Source organism: Dermacentor silvarum, chromosome 6 (genome assembly GCF_013339745.2).
Source record: "Dermacentor silvarum isolate Dsil-2018 chromosome 6, BIME_Dsil_1.4, whole genome shotgun sequence".
Classification (NCBI taxonomy): domain Eukaryota; kingdom Metazoa; phylum Arthropoda; class Arachnida; order Ixodida; family Ixodidae; genus Dermacentor; species Dermacentor silvarum.
The window spans coordinates 178,761,792-178,781,659 of NC_051159.1; the positions used below are offsets into that span (position 1 = coordinate 178,761,792).

Here is a 19,868-nt window from a genome sequence, read left to right on the forward strand (position 1 = left end):
TTTGCGTTCCGCAGTTTCGTTTCGTAAGATGCTGCGAGCGCTTGCCGCGGCGGCCGCTCCAAACCTAAATCACGTGGCCCTGCCTCTGAGATTATAGCGGCGTCTGTTGCAATCTTGGAGGCACGACCCGCGGTCTCTCGTCGAGCACGCGCCAGCCCCTAAACTACGGGAACCATAGAGTTTCTCACTATAATTATAGTGTGAAACTCTATGACGGGAACCTCTGCTCCAATGGGAAAACGAGCGACGCGGCAGGCATCTAGTAAGTACACTTTAGGTTGAAGTAGAGTGTACTAGAATCCAAGGTATTCTAGTACACTGTAGTTGAAGTGCCTTCGCACGTGAAGCCGAAGCCAAACTACGTAGCCAAACCGAGCAATTATCCGACGGGTCGAGGCCTCCATTGAATGTGAGGGTAGGGTCTGCTGGGTCTTTCGCTCTTTGGCGGTGAACTCGGGTTTGTAACTCGATGCGTAACTGGATAGGCCTCCCAGAGAGGCCAATTCGATGTCACTGAAAGCAGCGTCCGTATTCTTCGCAGCATAGGGGAGTAAGAAGCGGTTCGCAACCAGCGGCCTGGTCGACGGAGGAGGCCTTTCGAGGGCTGATCGGGCACCCATGGTTCTGTGAGCCCTGTCCCCGCCTCCTCATGACTGACGACCGCTGCCTCTGCAATGGCTCAACAGGCCTTTGAGCCAATATTCGACGAGCGACTACCATTGCAAACAATTCGACACCGGCTTTCCCGTGAGGTGCGTACGGTTTGACCTGACGTATATTCCGATTCGATCATAGATGCCCGCCGTGCCCGAATTAATTTTTTTTTCTCCTTACATTTAACCACACATATGGGTGTCGGTCACTTAATAATTTCCATCCATTCATGTTCACGATTAATCGACTAATTTGTATTTACACGGTTTCGTGGTCGTGCACAAGGGCGCAATCACCGTGCGAGACCGAAAGCATAGCTTCATCAGCGTGGAATAATCGAGAGCAGACTAGCTGAAAGGTTTGTGAAAAAAGAAAGACGATTATGGAAACTGCATTAGAATCCCTGTCACCACGGAAGCGCGCACGTGATGTGAGCACGAGCTTCCTCGAGAGCGAAACAGAAGTGACCGCTGCCGTTCTATGGGTGCAGTGTTTTCGTATGCAAAGAAAAAACCTGCCGGCGTGTCGTCTACGCAGGAGTCGACAGCGCTGCTGCGGAGGATGGCGTTCAACATTATCTCCCAGGTGACGGACTACCTGTACCTGAGCGGGTTCCGTGCCATCACGCTCAGCGCAGTGCGCACCATCGGCATTACGACCATCATCAACTGTAGCACCGACCTCCCCGACATGCCGATCGGTGCCGACAACATCGAGTTCCTGCGCGTGCGCGTGGACGATTCGCCCTACTTCGACATGTCCGTCTACTTCGACCCCATGTCCGAGCACATCCACAACGTGCACATGCGCGGCGGCCGGGTGCTCGTGCATTGCATGGCGGGCGCCTCGCGCTCGCCCACGCTCTGCCTGGCCTACCTCATGAAGTACCACCGCATGCGGCTGCGCGACGCGTTTCGCTACCTCAAGTCGCGGCGCCCCGTGGTGCACCCCAACAACGGCTTCTTCCGGCAGCTTATCGACTACGAGATCCAGCTGTTCGGCAACTCGAGCGTCGAGATGGTCGAGATGCCCAACCTGGGCCCCGCTTACGGACTCATCCCGGACATCTACCTCGAGGAGTGCAAGGGCCTCATCTGGCTGCACAGCATCAAGGGCCTCGGCCAGTAGGGGCCCCTGCGGAAACCGGTGCTGCATGTACACAAGTCCCACCGACGCTGCCATGACCTGGAACTCACCTTGTGGAACAAACAAATCTTGCTTGCTGCTCATTGGGAACCACCTTTTGTGGTGATCTGTGGCTGCTGCTCAGACAGTAAACCAAGGAAGGGCCTTGACCAAAAGCCAAGGAAGGTCTCTTGTTGAGCCATCTGATGGCATGGCAAGACCAAGTGACACGCATGGAATTGAAACAGAAGGCACAGCAGCAGCTTGTTTGGACAAATATTTTGCCCCTCGGTCAGTACATTACATTGTTCCTGGACTGCAGTGGCAAAACCACAGTCGTCATGGCATTGATGTAAAACAAGATTGCTCGTGTTGCTTTGCACCGAGCCTGGCAGCCAAGAGATTTTTTTGTCTTGGCTGTGTTTCTGAATACAAGTGCACTTTCTTCATTCATTCCATTATCAGCGCTACATAAGCAAAGCATTATGACGACGTCAAATGATGCTATTGCAAATGCTGTGGCAAGGGCAATAGCCTTTCTGCTGTGAAACTTTGCAATATGCAAGCTGTCATATGAGCAGGAAGTAAATCTTTCCATAGTTCATGCCGTTGATAGAGCACTCGGCAGCTCAGACAGCATAATTAAAATTTGTAGTTCCGCAATGACTGAACACACCTCAAAATTGTCATAGAACACGATATTGCTGACATTTCGTAAGCTACGAAAAATAATGCAGCCTTAGAGTGAAGGCTGGCTTCTTAAGCCTACCATCACTTCAGACATGCACTCTTTGCAGAGACTGTGCAACTATCGCACAGGCTGCTAATCTGTATTTGACCAAGAAGTCTTGCGTACAAAACTAGCACGGTTGTTTGAGTAGCAGCATCATGGCTATGAGAGTTCAATTAATAAAAATTGGGCCGTACTGCAGCAACTTGCCTGTATGTATGCTGGCCAATATAATGCCAGTGCTTGTCAGTAAGTAGCTGGGCAGCACCTTTGTCACAGCACACTGGCGTCTCTCGGCGCTTTAAAACTACAGCAGCAAGATGTACAGTTGCATGACATGAAAATGTGTTGTGTGAAAATTTTGCGCTCTGCCCGTGTTTGTTCACTCTGCGTGTAGAAGCACCTCCAAGAGGCCAGTCAGGATATTTCTCGTGACCTGCAGGTTATGTGCCTTTTTGTGAGGAGTGTCCTGAGTGGTCACCTGTTTGTGTGGGTATGCAAGTTACTGAAGAAAAAAATGATCTCCCGGTTCAGGAATCTCCTTCATGCTCTGAAAGACTGAACTGTGTGTTGATAAAACTGCTTCCAGCAGGGGTTGAAATGCTCAAGCTACCACATCCTGGCAGCACTGGTGTACGGTGGATTGAGCCAAAGATGCCAGTGTGCTGCTCGAAGAGATCCAACCTTGCTGTGATTGTGGGAACTATGCAATACCTGTTGCGCACAACAACATGCATACTCTTCCTTTTCCTAGTCATCTTCCTATTCTTTCAAAGAAAAATCCTGTGATATGCAAACCATTCCCACTGAAATTTATCTTGTACAGTAGCACTGAAGTCTTGCAATTACACACTCGAGACTGTCAACATCTCTCTGCTCTTGAGTTGTATTCCAGTGTGCTGCCAATGGAGCGGAATCTCAAAACATAGTCGACAGATATGATGGCATTTGCTTCAAGGACTGATGCACCAGAGCACATGTTGTTGAAAGCATCTGTTCCTTCATCTGGGACATTAAAATTTGTGTTGTTGAATGACGAGTGGTTACTTGTGTCCAGCAGCAGTACCCTCTGCAATGGAAACAGCTACTGAAAGACGTCTCACCAGGGTGGCACTTCCCCACCATGTCTTGTGTATTTCCACGATCCTGGATCATGATTAAGGCTTTTGTCTCAAAGCTTCAAGTCTTAAGCAACTAACTTGGTTGGCAGGTTTACTACTATGTGCTGAAGTTCATATCACAAAACATTGTTGCACTTCTGAGCAAGGCATACATATCCCGAGTCTTCGCTTGTTCACTCACAGATGGCCACATTAGGTCTCCACCTTCCTGTGAAAAAGGTCTATGACAGCTAGAATAACAAGACCAGAGCTTTTCTAAACAAGATGGCACATACGTAGGACATTATCGACACCCTCTATGAATATACAGTGCTGTCTTCCATGATGCAAGACATCCCCTTAATAATTGGTAGATTGCAGTCAACCATAACATACTCTTTGCTTCATTTCACCGAAAATGAATTTGAAGTTTAGCTAAGTAATAAATTTGCACACAGAAGAGCCCACTGGTGCTATACTATTCAAGTCTGTGGCACCCTCTCTGGACGGCCCTCCAACTGAAACCTGGCTACAAAGCATTAACTCACAGATCACTAATATAGTGCAAGTGCCCTACCACAGCTGCCGGATAAAAAGATGTTGCAGCCTGCTGCGTGCTTCGAAAACAGCGTGATCCGCTGCGGCACCGCCAGTCGAGGACCGATGCCTGGGTTTGGCATACAAAAAGCGCCAGGAACGCACTTGGAACGCCGTCGCCCGTGAAAGCCGACACGTCCCATCCTTGACAGGTAGCACCGTTTGGGCGAGCCAACCGGCTACGAATGCAACTACAGCTGTCATGTTCGCTCACATTGTAGCCCGCCTGACGCGGCAGGCCGCAACATTTTTTTTTATCCAGTGGCCGTGGTCATACCCAATCGTCACATTATTTGAATTGCATTTAAGAATTTCTCAGCAACTGCTAAAGGCATCACTTGGCACAAAACAAACAGTGCAGCATTTTTAAAAGGAAAATGTTACTTACACTGCTTCATTTCACTTTAATGTGCCTTAAAGGATCCTAAAATGTGGACATTTGGGGGCATTTGTGATTGTGTGTTGCCAAACGCAATAGGTGCATCTAGACCCACGGATCTTAAAGGCCACACTGCCGTCACCTGAATTTCTTTCAAACAGCCGAAAATTCATTTAACATACAGCCACTGGACAGTAGAAAACGCGAGTGCTTGCTGGTGAGTCTGGCCACAGAGTTGTCAGTTTAATGCAGCTTTCTCAGTTGATTTAAATGAATAATAAAGGTAAATATTAAGGCAGGCTTCAAAACGTACGAAGTATTGCCTTAATTAAGAACAGTACCTTTATGTCCTAGAAGATGACAATATGCGTAAGTACAAAAGCATTCCACACCACTAACTTCCCCTAATTAATATGACCGTGTTCCCATTTGTAGCGCAGGCACTACACGTACGCATGCCAGTGTAAGAAAGCTCGCGCCCTCGTGCCTTGTGTTTGCCACCTCGTGAGTAATGGCTGTTTGAACCTACAAGAGACGCCAGCGTGTGTCCGCTTGGCTCACTATTTTCGCCTTGGTAGATGTCGCTTCGTATTTTTGTGAGGCAGCTAGAGCACCGATAGTTGTCTAGAGGCGAAATCTGGCCTCGTGCCATGCTTCGACTCCTACGATCTGTCCTGCACCATCTGTGCATGCGTGAGGCGCGTTGGCACAAGCTTTCGTGCGCCGGCAAGCGTACGTTTAGTTGGGCCTTTAAAGCCGAGACACTCGTTTTGAAAGCGCAGGCAATGCGAGGAATGGACAGTGGCAGGAATGATGTCACCATCTAACATGTTGACACTTCGATTTTGATGCTAGCCCAAGGTCCGCCATCTTGGTTACGTCAAAGGAGAGGTTTGGTGAATCGCACTTGCAGGTTTTGCATATCGACTATTGTAGAATAGGACTGACATCAGCACTGTGTCAATACAGAATTGGCACTTTACCTATTCTGTTAATTTTAATAATAATAAGATAATCATATTGCATTTGAACAAAAATGAAAATGCAGGTGCCAATTTGCACCTGTTGCAGAACTCGCCAGTACTATCACTTCACACAGCTCGCATGGCACAATTTGTGGGAGTGCGACCCCCTCCATGAACTACAATCCTCTGTCTCACTGAGGGCAGTGATGCTTAGTAGAGCATAACATCAAACAATGCCATCTTCCTCAGTGACGCCAAGGCCAACAAAATTTCCTTTGGCCAAATTGATTGGCATACTGTAGTAGCACTTTGCTAGTACTATAATATAGCAGTACTATACTGTTGGCCATAGTATATACTTGGCAAAGATGCAGGGCTAGTAAGTGTCATTTTCTAATTACCAGGCTTTAACGCCTTAACAGATTTTCACCTCTTCCCCTTCTCCCAACGCAGAGTAGCTGGCTAGAGGAACTTACCTCAGGCCGACCTCTCTGCATTTCGCATCATTAAACTTCTCTCTCTCTCTTCACGAGCTCACCATGTTGTGTATTTTTCCACTTTCTGAAAAGCTTTTGACAAACAGAGGTCGTCAAAGGGTGTTTTACCATCCACAACCTTTGGTAGTAGCCGTTTTGTTTTCAGCATGTTTATTGAATACAATTTTTCACACTAAATAGCAACAGTAATTCCTTGTGTGCAGAGGTTGCATTGATTGCATGAGATTTTCCCACGCTTTTAAACGAACATGACATCATCCAAGCAGTGTAAAGTGTGGTAGATTAAAAAATTAAATTTTGGCGTTTCAAGTGTTAACACCACGATATAATAGAATGTTTAACCACAAAATAAAACCACGATAGATAGAATGTTAGATGTGCCCATGGCACACATGTGCCTAAGGTTGTAAAAGATTTTGCGCATGCCGATGATGCGAGTATAATAAATTATCTTGATTCTTGTTTTACTGAATTTTGCCAGAGTGACGTCCTGCAGCCTTGGGAAAAGCGTAAAGTCATGTGTCTGTTCTGCCTTGATCAGTACATACCGAAAAAAACTTAGAACGCCCGCTAACCATGGCATACACCATGGATGAATAGGTGCACTATTCAATTAAAACGTAAAGCTAAGAAAGAAAGGCTGAGCTTCTAACAATCTAACCAATGTTCGTGCCACTCTTTCAGAATCCAAAGAACACACAAACCATTTTTATATTAGTAACGCACTACCTAATTCTAATAGAGAAGACCCCCAGAGGTTCTGGAACCTTATGAAGGAACAAAAGAAAATAATAACCAACATTAGCCATGATAATGCTCCAGTAACAGATCCCATGACTGTCGCTTACCTTTTCAATGGCCACTTCCACAGTGTCTTCTCCCCACCCACTCAGTCCAAGCTTTGCCATCATGCTCCTCTAACGTTAGTATATCTCGTCAAGATGTAGGTACTTAACATGCTCTTCAGGTTCAAAGTGAAATCATCTAGTGGTCCAGATTGCATTTCCAACACCTTCCTTCGGCGTTAGGCTGAACCTCTAAGTAAATTAATTGTAGTTTTTGTGGTAGTCTTGTGGTAGGCATCTCTTAAATCTGCAGTGCTTCCGCATGACTGGAATGTAGCACTTGTTCCTATATTAAAAAAGGGTGACCCGCATTCGGCCTTGAATTATTGTCAGATTTTCGTGTTATCCTCCTCTTCTAAATTAAATGTGCACATTGTAGCCAACTGCATTTCTGGCGTCTTGAACGAGCTTGACGTTTTATCACCTTTCCAACATGGCCTCAGAAAGGGGTTCTCGATGGTCACCTGTTCAGCACAGTGATTCACTCCTTTGCTTTTATTCCCGACAAGGCTCGCCAAGTAGACATCACATTTTTTTTTTTTTTTTTAAAGAATGTAGTTCCTCACGACAAATTAATTTTCAAGTTATAATTCTTTGGTCTTCCTAGCTTCCTCATATCCTGAGTTTCTGCTTATTTAACAGGTAGCAACCAATGCATAGCAATTAACCCTTTATTGACGAGTGTTGCCTACAGGGAACATACCAGAAAAAAATATTTTTCTTGCCGAGCTTCAGTATTAAGTACGAAGTTTCTGGTTAAATGTCTTCAGCCAACACTGAATGACATGCAGCAAGCGTCATCTGTTAGTTTAGGGCAGGAACACTCAAAGAATAAGACGAAGTTTGGCACACGAGTCACTATGTTTTGAAAGCATGGTCAGGGTAGACAGGCCGATGCAAAATATCCACCTGCAGTAGTGCCACACATGTGATGCAAAACAAATGTACACTTATGGTTCACACATGATGAGAGCTGTCTATACAAATTAAAAACGAAGCCTTAACTGGCTTCGGGTGAAGCCCACTTCCAGTTTCCTGCCTGGGGTTTTCCCCCTCATGCTGCAAAAATTTCTGCAAAATGTTTTTTTTTTTTTTTCTTTTTGTTGATTATGCTTCTTCTTGATGTGTTTTGCACATTTAAATAGAAAATAAACATTTTTTCCTGGGTATTTACATGTCTCGTCCTCAAAGGGTTGATGGGCAACAGTCTGATGATCCTCTTCCAGTGACTTCCAGAGTTCAAGGCAGGATACTTGGCCCACAACTTTTTCTTATTTATTGTAATGGCATAGTTAATGCAATAGATGCCCCCATTAATATGCCAATTGTGTGTATCATTTTTAACAACATTAATACAGCTAATGATCAACTAGCACTTAATTTAGACTTGAACAATATTCTTGTGCGGAGCAACAAATGGGGGATGAACTCTGAAGTTAGAATTCTAACTTTATTGGCCCCGACTCCTCCACTGATGTCTACGAATACAAGTGTCTCAGAATTACAATTGCAAACAACCTAAGCTGGAATAGCCAACACTGCCTCTCCTGCTTTTAGAAAACTATGTCTGCTACGCCATAAGCTTAAAGACGCATCCCCTGAAGTGAAGTCGTCAGCGCCGGTATTTGGTAGCGATGCGTTATGACTTATTCTATACTAGTCTTATCATCCACAGCTCACGGCCGGCTGATCCCGTTGATAACGCGAGCGGACCGTCCCTCTGACCACTGACAAAGCGCGATAAGTGCGAAAAGGCATCGCTACAAAATACCGGCCCACCTTATACCACCTTTATTCTACCCAAACTTTCAATATTCTTGCATTATTTTCGATCCGTTCACTAATGCCCTTGAGAGGATACACAGAAGAGCCAATAATTTTATTTGTTCCAAAGATGGCCATGAAGAGTCTGTAACCTAGTCATTGCGCCCTAATGAACCTCACACCCTTCAAACGAAGTGAAAAATATCTAGACAAATTCCTTTACTCATTTCATTAATGAGCGGTAAGCTTTCTCTAGAACCCATCCCATACCTCACTCTTTTTGCATGCACAAAGACATGTCATTCCCACGCTTTTATTCTCTCTCCTTGCATTGCCAGGACAAACTACTACAAGTTTTCTTTTTTTCCCCGGCACTATAGAAGAATGGAATGCCATACCCTTTCACCATCTTAACTCTGCAGAATCGCTTGAAACTCGCGTTCTCAAAAGTTCGTTCTAGGTAAAATTGCTGTTTTGTGCTGTTTTATTTTTTTTCTTAGTTTCATTTTTTTCTTCTTGCAATGTTATATTAGAGTTTTAGCCTTTTGTATTGCATATTTATCAAAGTATCTTGCCCATCCTGCTTCGGCCACAAGGCCTGCAGTATGATGTAAATAAAATAATGAGGCACGCTGTAGCAGGCGACTCTGAAATAACGACCACCTGAGGTTCTTTCATGTGTACCCAATGCACAGTACACCAGCGTTTTTGCATTTTGCCCCCATCAAAATGCAGCCGCTGTGACCGAGATTTGATCCTGCGTCCTTGGACTTAGCAGAGCAACGTCATAGCCACTACACCACCACAGCCGGTTGCAGTAGATTGCTATCCATTGGATGATGATAGTGAAAGTGACGAGGATGTCGACTTCCATGTTTCATTCTTTAAGTGAAGAAGACAGTGACAACCCTCAAGATGACAGCGAGTCCAAAGACGAAGAAAGTAATAATGAAACGGTCACCGAGTCCTGTGAATGGTGTTGCATAGACCTCAACAATGTTGCAGTGAGACCTCCACAGTTTGAATTCAAGGCTTCAAAGGGAGTGACCTTAACTCTTCCCAACAACCGCTATAATTTTATGAGGCTTACTTCGATGAACCCCTTGATGTTATTGTAGCTGAGACAAACTGGTATGTATCTTGGTTTTCGAAGTGAAGGAAGCTGGGCTAGCATTCTTGCTTGCAAAAATGGTTTCTCATTACATGAAGAATTTCATGTGTTTTAGCCTCTTGAAACTTCAAGGCATTGTAAGGAAGCAAAGGAGAGGCTGGACTGGTTGGAAAATTGTCTGATTGCAGCTTTTTGCTGTACAATGTTTCCAAAATTAATTTCATATTATTAAAAAATTAGCCATTATGGTACTGCAAATTTTTTTTTTTCTAACGAGCCCTTGAGGAATTAAGTAGCTCCTAAGCAGACGTGTGCACCTGGTCGTAAGCGGATGCGACACAAATCCCAGCACATCACCTCCAAGCCGACTTAACCCCACTCTTTTGTGTAACCCCTTTTCTTTCCTTGCGCATTTGAGTACTGCAACTAAGATGTAAGACGCGCAATCGTCTGCACACTCACAAAAAGCACATTTTTTGACAATTTCCAGTGAAGAAACTGAAATTAGTGCTATTTAGATGGTATTGGCAAACTGTCAACTCCCCATAGGGAAGAGTGTTGCTGCTGTTATTAAAGCATCATGGGGATGTTGGGAAGTACAGGGTTTATTTGTCAGCATGTACGCTTTACTAATACAGATTCAATTCGCTGACAGAGAAAGTTTTGATTCCTCCTGCTCATTTCACTTCGCATGATCTGTATCATGGTAATTTTTCACTGATGCCTCAATTTAGATAAGAGCTTCTTTCTAGGCATTATTGTATTGCCACTAGAGTGGCTACTGCTGTTCTGGCACACAGAACAGCAAAAGATTTGTAACGTAGAAATCGTAAAAAACAACCTTTCTAGCAACTTTTCAACTCGGCTAGAATGCAGGGGCCAAATGTCGACATTACATGTGGAAGTACTGCACTTTTCAATATGAAGGCAGATGTGTTGGCTTCGACAAAATTTCATTTTTTTTTTTTTCATGAATCCCATGCAAAAAGGCTTTTGTGGTCAGAAATAGATGCACAGAGTACACTGTGATCCTGTGCGACATTCTTAGTCATTGATGTTTATCAGTGTCCCATTGCAACTTTCATGTCATAACAAATGTCAACACAACTGCAGTTATACTGCATACTAAGCCATAGACTGAGCCATTAACCATAGTTGCAGCACACCCTAAGCCATGTTAATACACACGCACACACATACCTCAAATGCCCCTGGTGCGGTGTATTACATGAGGGGTGGGGTGTTATATTTGTGCGAGGTCTTTGATGAATGACTTGAAGTGGCTGGGATTGGATTGGAATGGTGCCCAGCATCGGTGGGCAGATGATTCCAGTCGTTCACTGTTCGAATGAAAATTCGGACAGTGAACAGTGCATGCAGGCGGTGGGTATACAGCTTTAGAATGACTGTTGCAGAGCGAAAGGCGATGAGTAGCTACGATAATCGAGCGAGCAAGAGACGAGTGATAAAATTTGTGGTAGAGGGACAAACGCATTATTTTTCCGCATGAATCAAGACTGGGAAGATTAGCTCCATCTGAGAAAACAAATCTAATAACTTGGTTTTGAATGAACTCAAGAGCTTTTTGTAGGTTAATCAGATGCAGGTCCTAAACTGCGCATGCATATTCCAGCTTAGGGCGTACAAACATTTGGTACGTGAGCACTTTTATGTGAGAAGGTGAGCTTTGCTTGTTAGACTTGCTATATGATATGACCAGCTGAGATCATGAGTGATTGTGATACCCAGGTACTTATATGATGACACTAAAGATAACACGGAACCAAAAACAATGTACCTAGATGCTTGGTAGGAAGCATGGGGTGGAAGGGATCCTGTGAAGCTTTCCTGACATTTAAAATACTTTAATCAAGTTCTACACCAGTTTTCAACCGCTAGTAAATCATTTTTAAGGCAATATTATCATGGAAGCTATGGATAGGACAGCAAAGGACACAGTCATCTGCAAAAAGGCAAATACAGGAGATGTTGTAGACCACTTATAATGTAAGTCGCCGGAGTCGCGAATATCTGCACTATAAGCGATATCGCACTATAACCAAAACAACATTTTCAAGCCCTGCACGTATGCAAAACATGTAGACCAAGCATGTAGACACGCTTTGTACTATCGCGCACACATCGCGATTACGTTCTCGCCAGTGAACTGGCGAAAACATAATCGCGATGTAGCTGGTGCTCTTCAAGCTCGATAGCTTTGCACCGAGTCAAAACGAAACAACTGTTTGCCGCAACCGCTGCGGAAAAAACAGTGACCACTATCGACGCGATTATGAAAGGCGACTTTGCGGTGCTGAAGGCACACGCCCGACACACGCACCGAGTCTGGACGAATTAACTACCATTCGCTGCAACAATTAACTGCAGTCGAAACCGCGGTCGCTATCTATGCAGCCATCGATGGTGACTACGCAGTTTTTTAGGCGCGCGGCCGATGCGCGTATTGAGTAAAAACGAAACTACTGTTCGCCGCAACCGCTGCGGAGAAAACTGCGGCCGCTATCGACGCGATCGTGGATGACGACTACGCAGTTACGAAAGCCCGCGGCCAACGCGGTGTTATGCGCGGCAGTAAACGCAAGAATACAGGCTTTAAAGACACAAATAGGCTCGAAGCGTTCCGGCGTTGCTGTCATTCTCGTACGATTTCAACTGATGGCTGTGGCGATGCGAACTCCGCCGCTTTGTTTTGGTTGGACGCTAGCGCCGTTCTTGCTCTTTTGCGTCGCACATTTGCGGCGCTCCTCGCTCACCCGAGTTCCAAAAGTAGTCCGAATTAACCGATGTGCGGGCAAATAAGTCCGAATTAACGAGAGTTTGATTGCATATGCCGGCCGGGAGCACGCACCTTGTTGAGATGCGCCGGCCACGCATCCCAGCATTCCTCGCGAGTGGCGGGCAGAATGATGCAATGGCGGGAGCACGCAAAAGCACGTCCGTCGCTGCGGCTCTCTGAGCATTAACAAGCATGGTGTCACGCATTCACAAGCAAACATGAACACATCTCACTCGACCGTGGAAACTTGCTGTCAGAACCCTATGGTGAATAAGCACGGCAGCAGCAGTGAGCGAAATGACCTTCGTGCTGCCGCTCGCATCAAAGTGAACTAATTCGCGAAAACACAGTGCAAGGTAAACTGTGCCCCCGTCACAGATGGCTTTCAAGATACAGCGGCCTCTGTGGGCAGGCATGCACGCTCAGAGTAAATGCACCCCCCCCCCCCCCCTCAAGCCTTGCGCGCGACGGAAGACAGTGCATTTTCTTCCCGCTTTCCTCCCTTGCGTGCGCGAGATTGAGACACGATCACCGGCTCTCCCTCGCACATACAGCATACAGTGCGCGGCGACGATTTTATTACCCTTGGACTTTATACGGAACCTCACGGCAACAGCTATGGCAGGTAGAAATGCACCTGGAGTGTATATAATTGCTATTGAAATTTTGGTTATAGTTTATAGTTTGTTTGGTTTATTGTTTTGGTTATAGTGCGGTACCGCTTATAGTGTGGATATTCGCGACTCCGGTGACTTACGTTATAAGCGGTCTACACTGTACTATGTTTGCTATTCTTCAAGACCTCAGAGCTAATTCCATCGATGCCTGCAGAAGATGACAACTGAAGATTGTCAGTTAGTTTACATAGTAGGGTAACTAAATTCTGGAAAATCTGGCAGTTCATCATAGGGTTCAAGAGTGAATACAGAAGAAAAAGTGTCATTGAGTACATTAGGAACCTCTGCATTAGGGAGAGGGTTAATGTGACCGTCGCATAAAGAGACAGTTTTATGGTGGCCTGGTTTAATTTTTTTCTAGAATTGCTTTGGATTATTCTGCAACATTGTGGGTAATGTATAATGGAATCACTGATTAGCTTCCGCTGCAACGCACTGAGATGTTTTTTTTTTTTTGTATGTGTTTTATCTTGCCAAAGTGCATGCGTTGTTTGAATTTTTGGCAGCTCGGAAATGTCTCTTCTTTTTGATTGTTCAGACGTGTCAAGTTCTTATTGAACCAAGGGGATGATACACGCTCTGTAACAAATATTTGGCAGGCATTTATTAATTAGGTCACACAATTTGGTTTTACATAATAGCCAGTTTGTTTCAACTGATCGACACGGAAAATTAACTAGGAACCAAGTGCAGAACTCAGCTAAGTCTCTATTCATGCTGGCATAATCCCCTTTATCGTACAGTGTTAATAATTCCATTTCTTTTTTAGGGTGTGATGGCTAGCAATGAATGGAACCGTGAACTATTACGTAATCACTCAACCCAGGTAAAATTGTTAGGATAGGAATCAGAATGATATATTAACAAAAGATCTCGTATGTGCACACTTTTATCAGCAAGTCTCTTGCTGGTTCCAAGATTACTTGTGTTAGACCAAACGTATTCAAGAATTCACATTCTTCGTTACTCCTTGATGTAGATGATAGCAGATCAAGCCAGTTTATGGAGGGTGTGTGCGGTGTGTCACGGTGTGTGCACGTTACAGAGCAAAGCAATTCGTGTAGTGAAACAATGAAGGAAGGTTTAGCGTCAGGAGGGCGATAGCATATGCCAAATATAACAGGTAGATATGAAGTGTTACAAAAAGGAAATAAGGCTGCAATTGACGTAGCTATGTTGATTAATGAGCAGATAAGACTACAATGGGTAGCCAGCATAACACTGCCGCCATGCCTACCTTCACGGTCCCGCCGAAAAATATCAAAATCAGGGAAAATGCAGAGCAGTTCAGAATCGGCAACAAATTTAGTCATATTTCGCTAAGTGCTATTACTTTAAAAGATTCAGTTGAGACTCTCTGTTGACTTTCTTTTAAATCACATCAGTGCCACATTCCCCACTAGATAAGTAGACTCGTTACTTTGGAACAATCACCTGAGCTTGCAAGTCATCACTGAGATTTCATAAACCAAGATCCACTAGTGGAAAACAGAAACATTCACAGTTGGTTCATAAATCTTATCTAATTTCCAATGAAACTGCTTTTGTGCTTATCAAGGCATTAGAATAATTCCAGTTTTAGTATACTGCCATCCCTTGGTGAGGGTCCCTCAGTTGCACTGTTTCAGCTTAGTTTGATGCTGCAGTTCATAGGTTCCAAGGCAGCAGGTGATGCGGTTGTCACTCAATAAAACAAACCGTTGTTTACTGGTGTTTACAAAGAGTGCTAAACTTGTCCTCTTAACTGACAGAAGTGACAACATACCATGACGCTCTGGCTGAAGCAAGACAGCAATTCACTAGCGGCAAAAGGGAACCTGCTCCAGATTTAATCATAATTATCTTCAACATTTTGCCCTCCCAGTGCCACTCATATGTTATTGCCACATATAAAAGTATAAAAATTCCTGGAAAAATAAATGAGACACCCAGGAAATGCCAAAGAACCTGCAGTAGATTTATGCAACCTTTAGTGAGCATATACCAAGAGAGTCACAGCTGTTAAAGGGAAACTGCAACAAAACTTCACATTGGCTAAATTGATTATAAATGAGTAGTACATATACATTATAGCAGCAATCTTGGCAAAGCTGCAGGGCTGCTAATCGTATAATTAAAAAAATTAACAGCCTTAAGCTAGCCCCTAAGCAGACAATGCATGCTTCTTGTGGCTAACAGATACGATGCAAATCCCAGGCCATGGCATGGCCTCCACAGATTTTCAACAAGTCACACACACAAACTAATCTCGAAGGTCATGCCGAGGGCAAGATCAATTCACATGGTCGCGAAGGCGAGGCTGAAATACGGTTCCAAGCCAATGAGCAGCAACATCAATTATGATCATGCGATTGAAGCACGACTACACTTCGCGGGGCAAAACTCTAGTTGTTGAAAATTACGCATCCAATAAGTCTCCAATGGAAACATTTGAATAAGTAAAACTCCATTAGAATAGAAAAATGTGAAGTCACAGGCTGCTTGTTTTCATCCACGAATAATTATGAATCCGAAACTGTGCAGGCTTTCTGAAGTTTGCTCACAGCGATGCGTGCTCAGATATGCTGAGATTGTATTACCATATTTAACACTGTAATGTCGTCAGAACTCTGTTATGCGTAGCCATAAAAAGTAATGGCTATATATGTTAACCTTATAAGATTTGATCAGTAACTATTTTTGAACTGCCTTATTACATCTTAGCTAAGTAACAGAGAAAGCTACACGTGGCATGCGTGCTGTGTTAGCGAAGAATAAAGTATGGTTTTTGTGAATCATTTCAATGTAATATTGATTTCATCTTAACACCGAAATAACAGATGTGTGTTGGTACTAATGGCGCATGGATATGCTACTTCATTCAAAATCTTGGTGAACCCATTGCTCTGAATTCATGCAAAACTTTCAAGGCTCACCAGTGTAATGTGTGCAGTTATAAAATGAGGTCTGTAAATATAGATGGGAGTATTCCCGTTAGATTGTGATGTGATGTTGTGGCGAATGTTCTCACTTACTACGGTTCATTTGTATTGTTGTGTGCTCAGTATATTCGATGTCATAGCGATGCAATGTGAGCTGTGTGAGCTGGCGCAGTTATGGAGGAAGTTCTTTTCCTTCCTCCATGGGCGCAGTAGAGTACTTGGCGCAACAAGCCTCGAATGGCGAACATTGATTTTTTTATACCGAGAAGTTGGCCCCGCGAAATGTAGATGACGTTGCTGTGCCTCCACAAGCCGCCATTGCAGGACGTATGGGCTTCTATGGCACCTTCGCTACCATGCGCTCATATACCTTGCAGAGGGGCCATGCAAGTTCTGCATTGCATCATTTCCGGTGAGCAATAATAATGATGGCAGTCTTGAAAACAGCTATTTTTGCATGCTTTTCTTGACGCATCCACTAATATTTCTAATATAGATATTTTCTCAGAGGCTGTTCTATATCTACATTATCTGAAACTAGGCTAATTTTTACATAGACCAAAATTTCTGTGCAGTTGACCTTTAAGTGGCACTCTCCATTGACTTTTTGCAATCACCTCCAACACCAGCCAACCGGTATTCTTAGCATTTTGGTGCACATTTTCTCTGGTGTGACTTTTTTCGTCAGTCATAGAAAGACAGCTTCCGAAAAGCGTAACCTGTTTTACACACAAGCCTGATGTCAGACACGATGCGTCTACCCGAGCGCACCTATGCTCCGACATGATGTTGGACAAGGCCTCCCTCCCCAACTGCTCTCCGACTCTGCATCACCCTACTGCAGTGACTGCTGGCTCCAACACACAACCTCGTTCTACTCAATGCATTCATTTAGTTGCCTCTAATTGTCCAAGCAACATTCTGACACCACTGTGAGCATCGCAAGACTACCTGGAACTTGTGCATGTACTACACAATACTGTGCAGAGTTTCAGCCCTCTGGCTCTTCACATTTTCTTGCAGTAATTGGTTATAAATTTTATGAACGCCTCAGTAGTACCCAAGCAGTGCACCCTCGAATTTTTTAGTCTCCAGTAATTACTAGTACCAGCTTTTAGAGTTTACCCAAATCATTTTTATAACTATCACCAGTATGTACATAAACGTTTCTAAACCTACTGCTATTCTTACCCCAGTATCTTGTTTATACATTGGTCAGTACTCCTCCAGCAAGCGTTACAGCATTTTAATTCAGAGGTGGTACTCCTAAGACAACCAGTAATAGCCTGGCGTGAGCTAAGCATTATAAGTCTATGCAGCAAAAGTATGTAATATTGAATTTTAATCTCTACATTCAAAAGAAAATCAGTCGTATCATAAACTCCATGCTGAAACCTGCCTACAGAGCATGTGTCCTCGCCTTAATAATTAGTTGTAGCGCACAAGCTGAAAGATGAAGAATTAGGGATTTGACGAACACAAGCGCAATACCTAGTCCTTCATCTTTCAGCTTGTGTGCAACAGCCAATTACTATGGATTGCTACCAACTACCCTTGTCGCCTCCTTGTGTGTTTCCATCTTCCACCACGTGCTGGTCATAATAAGTCCATGCTGAAACCACCACCTGCTTCATCCAGGACTTTACCATACTAATCTCAACTACTATCAACAGTACTTGAAAATTTTCCACTCGGCCAACACTGACGGACATAGTGGTAATGCAGCGAATCATTGGGCCTAAGCTGGCCCTGTGTCCTGTGCTACTAGGGATAAACAGATGTGGCCCTCCTGTCATGCCAAAGAATTGCACAACTAATAAGGGCACTGGCACGATTGATTTGCACAATGAATATAACCACAAAAATGTGCATAACAATCAGGTTATGCACAATGAACATATCCGCAGCTGCACATTCAAGTGCCATTGTCTTCACGGGTTGTTTGCATTCATTCTTTTTAATGTAACACTTCCTGCTGCACACTCACATCGTCCATTACTTGTAAAACTCGTGCTCGGACTCATCCTTTTTGATGTTGTTCTTGTAGCCCTTCTCAAAGTCCTTGGCCAGCACCACATACCGATTCTCCCGCACAGCGTGCATGCCAGCCTGCAAAAGCGAAACATTCAGAAGGCGAGATTACATGACATGAAAAAAATACTCAAATTGGAACTCCAGTAATATATATTTCAGCAAGTCAGAGAAGTTGTTTTAGATTCTTCGACACCTCCAGTCATAAGTAAGACAGTTCAATTTGTATAAAAACACCAAAATAATAATAAAAATAATGCTCTTTGCATAATTCTGTGCAGTGCAAATATACAGGACATAAAGAAACAGAAAAACAGACAGGCGCTGTCTACGTCATTTGTATTTCTTTTTTTGTCCCGTCGATTTGTGCTGCACAAACTCAGTTTTCAAGAACGACGTACGAACTAGCCCACTAATAAATTTTATTGCGATAGCAATTATATGGACACTTCAACCGGATTTCTGCCGTCGGCGTCGCCGTGGCCGTGAGGTTCCGTATAGATAAAATCTTCGCCGCGCGCCGTATGCCCGAGCGGAAGCGTGCGGGGACACGCGCTATCACGGAGAGCGAACGCACTCAATCTCCCACGCGCAAGCAAGGAAGCGGGAAGCCAGCGCCAGAGGGAGCGGGGGGAAGCACTTCTACTCTGCCAACAACCGCACTCGTCGCTCGCCCGCACCGTCTCTTATTTCCACACGGCTCTGACCTTTGTATGCGTAGTGCATTCGCCGCTCAGTTTCCGTTGAAGCGATAGACCGCACGTACCTTCGCCCGCTGCAGCGTATGCGCTTGCTGCCAGCATTTTGACAGTCGTCTGCAGTCATTCAGTGTGATCTATTCATGTTTGTTTGTGCGCGCTCACACCACGCTTGTTCATTCAGTTAGTAATAGTCGGGCCACATTTTCCAACGCACGCTACACATGCAATGCTGCCCGGATCGGCAGTGCAGCGCTACAGGTGTGTCTCCTCGCACGCGCTGCCCACGGGAAGCGCTTCTCATCAACGCCACCGTTTCACACGCGCCTTCTCGTGGTCATCGAGTCTCTCTTCATGTCGGTCTACTTACGCCGCAGCACACCTGCTTACTTAATCAGCTCATGTTTACTACAATTCATAGTGCTACCAAAGCCGCTCACCTTACTTCGTATGACATTGCTGTGTTGCTATCGCATTCATTGCTTCGCCCTTAGGGCGAAACTGTGACATTTTTTTACATAAAACTACAACTGAAAGAATTTACAATACAGTGAACTCACTTGATTGAAATTCAAGGGACACAAGGAAATAGTTCACTTAAATGAAAGTTCACTAAACTGAATATTCACTAGAATATGGAACAGCTTAGGGCACAGCAGACACGAGTCAAAAGTGTGAAATGCAATTTATGGAGTTATGGTTTATGAAGCATAACAGTTACATTTCTGCCTATCTCATATTGAAAAAAAAAATGAAAAAACAAAAATCTAATTTTCATTTGCACTGGTACTCTTAAAGCGCAAGAAGTAACAAAGCTGTCCAGAAAGTCTGTTTTTGTGCACTTCCTCTGGCACAGCTTGTTGCTGAGACACGAAGTCTCGCAACTTTCCAAGGCATTCCTACAGCCTCTGCTTTTGCATCTTCCTCGTCGCGCTCTTCTTCTTCGGGACGAACACTGGAAACAATTTTCAGATCTG

The 19,868-nt window shown here is 44.4% G+C and overlaps 3 protein-coding genes across 5 annotated transcripts in view; 2 read left to right on the forward strand and 1 right to left on the reverse strand.

Moving 5' to 3' along the window:
- LOC119456469 (ubiquitin-60S ribosomal protein L40) overlaps window positions 1-19,868 on the forward strand; it is a 578,246-nt gene that overhangs the window by 409,703 nt on the left and 148,675 nt on the right. The window lies entirely within an intron of this gene.
- LOC119456463 (dual specificity protein phosphatase 18) lies at window positions 116-3,542 on the forward strand. 3 transcript variants are annotated; one of them, XM_037718269.2, is made up of 3 exons: window positions 116-262; window positions 542-752; window positions 1,192-3,542. In XM_037718269.2, exons 2-3 carry the CDS (start codon window positions 675-677, stop codon window positions 1,780-1,782), a joined length of 669 nt encoding a protein of 222 aa, XP_037574197.1. In that variant the 5' UTR covers window positions 116-262; window positions 542-674; the 3' UTR covers window positions 1,783-3,542. The 3 variants fall into 3 exon arrangements, with proteins under 3 accessions (XP_037574197.1, XP_037574194.1, XP_049525847.1); XM_037718266.2 differs by lacking the exon at window positions 116-262 and adding an exon at window positions 365-457; XM_049669890.1 differs by lacking the exon at window positions 116-262 and adding an exon at window positions 399-415.
- Window positions 18,093-19,868, reverse strand: part of LOC119456466 (26S proteasome regulatory subunit 6B) — a 41,773-nt gene continuing 39,997 nt past the window's right edge. Inside the window, exon 8 of the mRNA XM_037718276.2 lies at window positions 18,093-18,271. Coding sequence (XP_037574204.1) covers window positions 18,158-18,271 — 114 coding nt within the window. The 3' untranslated portion in view covers window positions 18,093-18,157. The remainder of the gene's footprint in view (window positions 18,272-19,868) is intronic.

Coding starts and splice junctions, on each gene's coding strand:
- LOC119456463 (XM_037718269.2), top strand. CDS start 675: ATGGCTCAACAGGCCTTTGAGCCAATATTCGACGAGCGACTACCATTG. Junction 753..1,191: donor GACACCGGCTTTCCCGTGAG/GTGCGTACGGTT, acceptor TCGTCTACGCAG/GAGTCGACAGCGCTGCTGCG.